The 8,819-nt window shown below is 48.1% G+C and overlaps 1 protein-coding gene across 1 annotated transcript; it reads right to left on the reverse strand.

The window, feature by feature from the left end:
* On the reverse strand, positions 1-8,570 carry LOC140132342 (uncharacterized). Its single transcript, XM_072150994.1, has 3 exons — positions 8,422-8,570; positions 2,013-2,126; positions 1-1,554 (listed from the first exon to the last, which is right to left on the reverse strand). The coding sequence occupies exons 1-3, from the start codon at positions 8,471-8,473 to the stop codon at positions 578-580; spliced, it is 1,143 nt and encodes a 380-aa protein (XP_072007095.1). The 5' UTR covers positions 8,474-8,570; the 3' UTR covers positions 1-577.
* Between the last annotated feature and the right edge of the window lie 249 nt (positions 8,571-8,819).

Genomic DNA, 8,819 nt, shown 5'->3' on the forward strand with positions numbered 1-8,819 from the left:
TTGTGGAGTCTAAGAGGTTTATTACATGTAACAGATGAGAAGCTGTGAATGTAGAATATTACATAGCAAAACACAAAGTGCCCAATGTGAGGGCCAAAGGCTGTGTGCCCGCAGGATCCCGGAGTGTAACCTCAGCCCTCTACAAGACATTGGATATATGGAGGTCCTCAGCCTCCGCAGGACGAATGGCGGAAACCTTCCTTGGTCGTATTGGTCGTCATTATTCAACATCTTCGTTAGGTTGAAACAAAGGAAAAAATGAAAAAATCTTAGGAATCTCACCCAAAATAGGGCAGCGTTATAAGGATTGCATCCCAGCTCCCAAAACTGTGTGACCCAACAACCCCTCCAGGGCTCAATGCACCATGATGTCATCTACTGTCCTTCACGGCGTGTTTCTCTGACGTGTTGTTCTCCAGATGTTGTCAGGTCATGCCAGGAGTAGTAACGCAATCCTTTGGGAGCCACAGGTTAGACATGACTGACATAGAGGATGGACTGGACTGATGGTTGAGGATTGGAACTTTAGATTCCAGGAATAGGGAGCTTCAAGCAACGCTGAGGAAAATAATCATGATTATCTGTTTCCCTTAATGGAAGGATCTTTGTTTTTTGATGGGGATGAGTCATGAACAATAGTGGATGATCCACCAGAAGAGTACACGGTGGATGAGCCATTGGTGGACCCACCACTGATCTCACTACCAGTCATGGAAGAGCCACCAGGAACGTAAGCTGGCGATCCATTGCCAGAGTAAATGGTATTGGAGGAGCCAGAAGTAGAACTTATATTGGTCACAGAAGTGTAATTGCCGGCTCCAGGTATGGGACCACCAGGAACATAGGTGGATTCCCCATTGGCAGAGTGCCCGGTGGTGCTACTATTGTAACTACCACTGGAGCCAGGCACTGGACCACCATAGGCATTAGAAGAGTTGCTGGTGGTGCCAGTGATGTTATTCGGAGCATTGGAGTTAGTGGTTGTGTTGGTGGTGGAAGTACCTGTAGCACCAGCCGCATAATTACCAGTGTTGGAACCAGTAATGACAACGCCTGATGCCCCACCAGTGTTACCAGTAGAGGAACCTGTAGCACCAGATGCAGAATTACCAGAGGTGGAACCAGAGTTGTCTGCGCCTGATGCTCCACCAGTGTTACCAGTGGAGGAACCTGTAGCACCAGCTGCGGAATGACCATTGGTGGAACCAGAATTGCCCACGCCTGATGCTCCACCAGTGTTACCAGTGGAGGAACCTATAGCACCAGCTGCGGAATGACCATTGGTGGAAACAGAATTGCCCACGCCTGATGCTCCACCAGTGTTACCAGTGGAGGAACCTATAGCACCAGCTGCGGAATGACCATTGGTGGAACCAGAATTGCCCACGCCTGATGCTCCACCAGTATTCCCGGTAGAGGTACCAGAAGCACCGGCTTGACCATAGGACCCTAGCCCGAAGTTGTTGCATTTGTTGGTAGTGCAGCAGAATATCATAAATGAGTCAGTTTCTTGACAGTTGGTGGCACAATCATAAGCCATGTTCTGATTTCCACCTAGAAAACAAATTCACGTGAGACAATATTATCAATATTTGTAAATTTATGAACCCAAAAAGTTCTTAGTTTTTACTAATTGATTAAGATTAATGGGCAGGGTAACATAGAAGAGCAAACGCACAGGTCTACACATCTCTGACTGCTGTCTCTATGGTCCCACCTGCTGATGGTTTCCTCCAAGGGACATCTACCACCAGATTACTGATGGTAGATGTCCCACACTTACTTGCTCGTCCCATCTATCAGGGGAGGATCTCACTGAAGTCAATGTTGTTCCTCCATGGATGCCAAACATTAGGTAGGTGCCTCTTATGGACAATACAGGGTCCTATATCTTATATACTTTCAGGGGTTGCACCTTGACAATCCATGGATCTACCAGATCCTTTACTCTGAGGAAACCCAAAACTGATCCCACCAAGTGTCACCCCCCAGGACCATGATGTGTCACTCACCGGTGTTGGACATGGAGATCTTGCAGGCGGTCTGCTGCGGCTGGCAATCCTTCACCTCTGTGCACTTTGCAGGGTCAGTGCCTGCGGGGCAGTGATGACATTGCAAGGACTGGGCTGTGTATGGAGAGAAGATGGGGGTTATTATCACAGGGCGTGGAGCCTACCACAACTAGGGGACCCCTTAAAGGTGTCATCATGTCTAAGAAAGATCATGACTTATGGACAGCAAAAAGAGGAGTAAATATCCTACACCGAACTCAGGTTACATCATAATTACTCTGATTTTATAATGATTTTTACCAAATCTTCATATGCGACCCCCTTCCTTTCCTAATAAACAGATCGATGCCACATTGTGCTCCTCCAACTTTTCTTTCCAGAGTTTTGGCATTTTTTGTTGTGAAACAACTTATCAGAAATCCTCCTCAGCAGCGGAGAAATGGGCGGAGCCTAACCTCTACCTGTCTTTGCCCTAAAGCTGAGTCAGTTATGAGCTGCCCTCACCTCCCATGATGCCTTGTGTTCTTTTATGAAGAATTAGAAATGCAAGTCTAAGTGTGACTAGAACATATGACATAATGTCAAAGGAATTTCGTGAATGCAGCTCTGGATCTAACCGGAATATAAAAAGTAATAGCGCAGCTCTGGATGTGACTAGAGAAGACTTTCTGTATTGCTTGGGACTAGTCATGTCAGTGTTAGTATGAGTGCAGCCCTGTGGCGGTGTACGCTTCATACGGTCTGGGTGGGGTCCGAGCCATGAAGCCGTCTGTATGACACAACTACAGGATCAAAGCAAAAACTCCACGTACCCGACCAGGATAATTTGGAAATAACCCTAAACCACTTCTATGGGAATCTCTAATTGCACCATATTGCCCTCAATAAAAGGGGTGGTGCACAAAACCTTTAAGAACAGGTCATGCTGCAGGCTATGGCACCATAGTGGACCAGTCTTTATGGTCCAGGTTTATGGGGTTGGTTCTGCTGCATGGAGACAGGTGTGACCCGCAGACTGCAGCCAGTATTGTGTATGGTCCCTGGAGAGATGTGTAATCAGACTTCACACTGCTGTGCTCTGTGCTCTCTGCAGCCAGTGTTATGTATTGTCCCTGGAGAGATGTGTAATCAGACCTCACACTACTGTGCTCTGTGCTCTCTGCAGCCAGTGCTATGTATTGTCCCTGGAGAGATGTGTAATCAGACTTCACACTGCTGTGCTCTGTGCTCTCTGCAGCCAGTGTTATGTATTGTCCCTGGAGAGATGTGTAATCAGACCTCACACTGCTGTGCTCTGTGCTCTCTGCAGCCAGTGTTATGTATTGTCCCTGGAGAGATGTGTAATCAGACCTCACATTGCTGTGCTCTGTGCTCTCTGCAGCCAGTGTTATGTATTGTCCCTGGAGAGATGTGTAATCAGACCTCACACTGCTGTGCTCTGTGCTCTCTGCAGCCAGTGTTATGTATTGTCCCTGGAGAGATGTGTAATCAGACCTCACACTGCTGTGCTCTGTGCTCTCTGCAGCCAGTGTTATGTATTGTCCCTGGAGAGATGTGTAATCAGACCTCACACTGCTGTGCTCTGTGCTCTCTGCAGCCAGTGTTATGTATTGTCCCTGGAGAGATGTGTAATCAGACCTCACACTGCTGTGCTCTGTGCTCTCTGCAGCCAGTGTTATGTACTGTCCCTGGAGAGATGTGTAATCAGACCTCACACTGCTGTGCTCTGTGCTCTCTGCAGCCAGTGTTATGTATTGTCCCTGGAGAGATGTGTAATCAGACCTCAAACTGCTGTGCTCTGTGCTCTCTGCAGCCAGTGTTGTGTATGGTCCCTGGAGGGATGTGTAATCAGACCTCACACTGCTGTGCTCTGTGCTCTCTGCAGCCAGTGCTATGTATTGTCCCTGGAGAGATGTGTAATCAGACCTCACACTGCTGTGATCTGTGCTCTCTGCTGCCAGTGTTATGTATTGTCCCTGGAGAGATGTGTAATCAGACCTCACACTGCTGTGCTCTGTGCTCTCTGCAGCAAGTGTTATGTATTATTCCTGGAGAGATGTGTAATCAGACCTCACACTGCTGTGCTCTGTGCTCTCTGCAGCCAGTGTTATGCATTGTCCCTGGAGAGATGTGTAATCAGACCTCATACTGCTGTGCTCTGTGCTCTCTGCAGCCAGTGTTATGTATTGTCCCTGGAGAGATGTGTAATCAGCCCTTACACTGCTGTGCTCTGTGCTCTCTGCAGCAAGTGTTATGTATTATTCCTGGAGAGATGTGTAATCAGACCTCACACTGCTGTGCTCTGTGCTCTCTGCAGCCAGTGTTATGCATTGTCCCTGGAGAGATGTGTAATCAGACCTCACACTGCTGTGCTCTGTGCTCTCTGCAGCCAGTGTTATGTATTGTCCCTGGAGAGATGTGTAATCAGACCTCACACTGCTGTGCTCTGTTCTCTCTGCAGCAAGTGTTAGGTATTGTCCCTAGAGAGGTGTAATCAGACCTCACACTGCTGTGCTCTGTGCTCTCTGCAGCCAGTGTTATGCATTGTCCCTGGAGAGATGTGTAATCAGACCTCACACTGCTGTGCTCTGTGCTCTCTGCAGCAAGTGTTAGGTATTGTCCCTAGAGAGGTGTAATCAGACCTCACACTGCTGTGCTCTGTGCTCTCTGCAGCCAGTGTTATGTATTGTCCCTGGAGAGATGTGTAATCAGACCTCACACTGCTGTGCTCTGTGCTCTCTGCAGTCAGTGTTATGTACTGTCCCTGGAGAGATGTGTAATCAGACCTCACACTGCTGTGCTCTGTGCTCTCTGCAGCCAGTGTTATGTATTGTCCCTGGAGAGGTGTGTAATCAGACCTCACACTGCTGTGCTCTGTGCTCTCTGCAGCCAGTGTTATGTATTGTCCCTGGAGAGATGTGTAATCAGACCTCACACTGCTGTGCTCTGTGCTCTCTGCAGCCAGTGTTATGTACTGTCCCTGGAGAGATGTGTAATCAGACCTCACACTGCTGTGCTCTGTGCTCTCTGCAGCCAGTGTTATGTATTGTCCCTGGAGAGATGTGTAATCAGACCTCACACTGCTGTGCTCTCTGCAGCCCGTGTTATGTATTGTCCCTGGAGAGATGTGTAATCAGACCTCACACTGCTGTGCTCTGTGCTCTCTGCAGCCAGTGTTATGTATTGTCCCTGGAGAGATGTGTAATCAGACCTCACACTGCTGTGCTCTGTGCTCTCTGCAGCCAGTTTTATGTATTGTCCCCGGAGAGATGTGTAATCAGACCTCACACTGCTGTGCTCTGTGCTCTCTGCAGCCAATGTTATGTACTGTCCCTGGAGAGATGTGTAATCAGACCTCACACTGCTGTGCTCTGTGCTCTCTGCAGCCAATGTTATGTACTGTCCCTGGAGAGATGTGTAATCAGACCTCACACTGCTGTGCTCTGTGCTCTCTGCAGCCAGTGTTATGTATTGTCCCTGGAGAGATGTATAATGAGACCTCACACTGCTGTGCTCTGTGCTCTCTGCAGCCAGTGATATGTATTGTCCCTGGAGAGATGTGTAATGAGACCTCACACTGCTGTGCTCTGTGCTCTCTGCAGCCAGTGTTATGTATTGTCCCTGGAGAGATGTGTAATCATTCCTCACACTGCTGTGCTCTGTGCTCTCTGCAGCCAGTGTTATGTATTGTCCCTGGAGAGATGTGTAATCAGACCTCACACTGCTGTGCTCTGTGCTCTCTGCAGCCAGTGTTATGTATTGTCCCTGGAGAGATGTGTAATCAGTCCTCACACTGCTGTGCTCTGTGCTCTCTGCAGCCAGTGTTATGTATTGTCCCTGGAGAGATGTGTAATCAGACCTCACACTGCTGTGCTCTGTGTACTCTGCAGCCAGTGTTATGTATTGTCCCTGGAGAGATGTGTAATCAGACCTCACACTGCTGTGCTCTCTGCAGCCAGTGTTATGTATTGTCCCTGGAGAGATGTGTAATCAGGCCTCACACTGCTGTGCTCTGTGCTCTCTGCAGCCAGTGTTATGTATTGTCCCTGGAGAGATGTGTATTCAGACCTCACACTGCTGTGCTCTGTGCTCTCTGCAGCCAGTGTTATGTATTGTCCCTGGAGAGATGTGTAATCAGGCCTCACACTGCTGTGCTCTCTGCTGTGCACTGTGCATTCTACCTACAGCTGCTCTGTTGCCTCTCCCCTCTGCTCTGTGGTAAAGCTGTAGAAGGCTTCTAATGGAATGCTACCAAAATCAGAGCAGAGGTGCAACAGCTCCATTGTAGCAAAGAGCACAGCAGTGTGAGGACCGAAACCTTGGAGAAGCTAAAACTCTGGAACATAAATCCATATATAACAGTCCTGCTGCTACTAATAACTTACACAACGGTCTGATTTCACATCTTCAACACTGGCTGCAGAGAGCACAGAGCACAGCAGTGTGAGGACATGTTCCCTTATAAGCACATCATGCACTACAGAAGAGGCTACAGGACATGAAGGTTTGTATCTGAGAGTCCCCTGACATCTCCTCCTCCATTAGATACAATGTAACAGCCCCTGGGGGGGTCTTGTAGCCGGAGCAGCCAGTGTCCCCCCAGACTTATAGGCTGCACCCCCGGGACCTCCCATGGCACCTACACTACACCCCGCAGAACCGTCTGCATATTAATATATCACATGACTGAAACATTAGAGGTTTTAGAATTAAAGCTGATGCGTCCTTAACCCCTCCCTGCCCGGAGAGGATCACAGCGTTGTGTAACCTGCCAATTATTCCTTCCTCCTCTGAGGTTACACAATGGTAACTTCTACTGGTTATACATGACATTATAGCTCCAGCCACCCAGCTTTCCCATCCGCCTGCACATCACTCTGCCTATGTGTGTAGATCGAGCCAGTATTTCTGCATCATTGGGCACATGTGACTTTCAGGAGCCTTGGAAAGATGAGTGACACCCTGAGGACACTGTGAAAGATGAGTGGAAATGCTAGTAAGACTTACAAAAGCAGCCACCCAGCTTTCCCTCACTCCTGCATGACCCAGATTTTCACACGCTCCTGCTTATATATTCAATGATTTTGCCACTAACTCAGTATTTGTGTAGAGTTTAGCAGATGTGGCTTTCAGGAGCCTGAGAAAGATGAATAATTAGTTTATTAACAGCCATTGGCAGCCATTATGGTTATCACCAAGCTTTCCCAGGTTCAGATATAACAAAGAAACAGCTGAATGTAACAAATGAACAATGAGGGCGCCTTAAAGGCTCTTGACATCCCCTTTAATGTGCAGTTTCCATTCATTTCTGTGACTTCGTGTAATTCCTCTTGTTACCAGCAGTGGGCGCTGCAGGGTGGATGAGCAGCTGAGGACTTTACACTGCAGCTGCTCTCACATTAACCCCTTCCCCTCATCCACCGCACAAGGACAGGGGAAACGGAGAGCGCGGATTCTGACGTGTTATAACGCAACAATAATGTCTGGGATCAGAGACGACTCCACTGAATCCATCAGATAAAATACTAAAGTGATACATCATAAAAAATCTATTGAAACATTGAAAAGGTGATAAAACCCCAAAAATATAAAAAAACTAAAATATTCTCCTGTTCATCCCCCTACACATAGAACACATAGAACAATGAAATGATAATATTTATATAAATAAAACATAAAATGTTTCAAATACAGTAAATACAGTGATGGGAAAAATCTCTGGTCATCGAAGGGTCACAAGGTCCCAAAACTGGTGTCAATGAAAACGGCAGCTACTCCCGCAAAAATGACTCCCCCCCCCCCCCCCACCCCTCAGGAACATTCCAGATACAAAAAGAAAACTGTCCAACAAAAATGATACAAATGAGGTAAAACCTGTCAGTGATTCCTCCCTACGAGGCAGTGATATGTGAGAGGCCATGAACTCTACGTATGTCCTCTAGTCACATCCAAACCTGCGCTTGCCCTCTTTGGGGCTCATTTACTAAGGGTCCGTATGACGCATTTTTGTCGAGTTTCCCGATGATTTCCGTTTTGCGCACAATTGTCCCGGGATTTTGGTGCACGGGATCGGATTTTACAAACGACAGTAATCGGGGGACGGGCCGTCGGACAACCGGACGGATTCGGACAAACCACGGAATTTAAAAACGTGATTGTGTCGCAAGATCAAACACTCACATGCACCAGGAAGAAGAAGGTGAACTCCGGCTGACCTCGGCGGGGAAGCGACGGATGCAGGAACTCGGGTGCAAGATTTTTGTGAATCATGCCGGACCCGAATCCTCGTCAGATGACGCACCGCGGGATCGCGTCAGGACCGGGTAAGTAAATGAGCCCCATTGTATCAGCCCGGATCATACAGTGTAGGTAGCAGAATTGTGATTGCAGCTCTGGAGTGTGATCTTACCCAGGTCCCCGCAGAGGGCAGCGGCCACCAGACACATGACGAGTCCCTTCATCCTGCTGCTCGGGTCGGAGTGACTGGAGCGGCAGGTTCCCCTATATATATACGGTCTGACACTTCCACCCCATTCACATTCCCACAATGAGACAAGATATTTATCGGGACGCGAGGCCGTAATTAGCGATGTGTTAGGAGTTGTCCCTTCATGATCTCATTTGTCTCCATGTGATCAGGATAGTAAAGTCATTATGTGATGGGGCAATGCGGCCTTATCACAGCGCCTCCAGCAGGACGCGTGACATTGCGGGGCCCGACCTGCACACATGTGGCCCTTAGTCACACCCTTGGAACTTTTTATATGAGACTCTGATTATATTGGTATCTGCTCATCTGTTATTAGG

Source organism: Engystomops pustulosus, chromosome 5 (genome assembly GCF_040894005.1).
Source record: "Engystomops pustulosus chromosome 5, aEngPut4.maternal, whole genome shotgun sequence".
Classification (NCBI taxonomy): Eukaryota; Metazoa; Chordata; class Amphibia; order Anura; family Leptodactylidae; genus Engystomops; species Engystomops pustulosus.

What these genes read in the sequence shown, in the direction of transcription:
- LOC140132342 (XM_072150994.1), bottom strand. Translation starts at nt 8,473, where the DNA reads ATGAAGGGACTCGTCATGTGTCTGGTGGCCGCTGCCCTCTGCGGGGAC. An exon ending in TGCCCTCTGCGGGGACCTGG is followed by an intron (nt 2,127 to 8,421) that starts GTAAGATCACAC and finishes CTCCATACACAG; the next exon opens with CCCAGTCCTTGCAATGTCAT. An exon ending in GATCTCCATGTCCAACACCG is followed by an intron (nt 1,555 to 2,012) that starts GTGAGTGACACA and finishes TTTGTTTTCTAG; the next exon opens with GTGGAAATCAGAACATGGCT.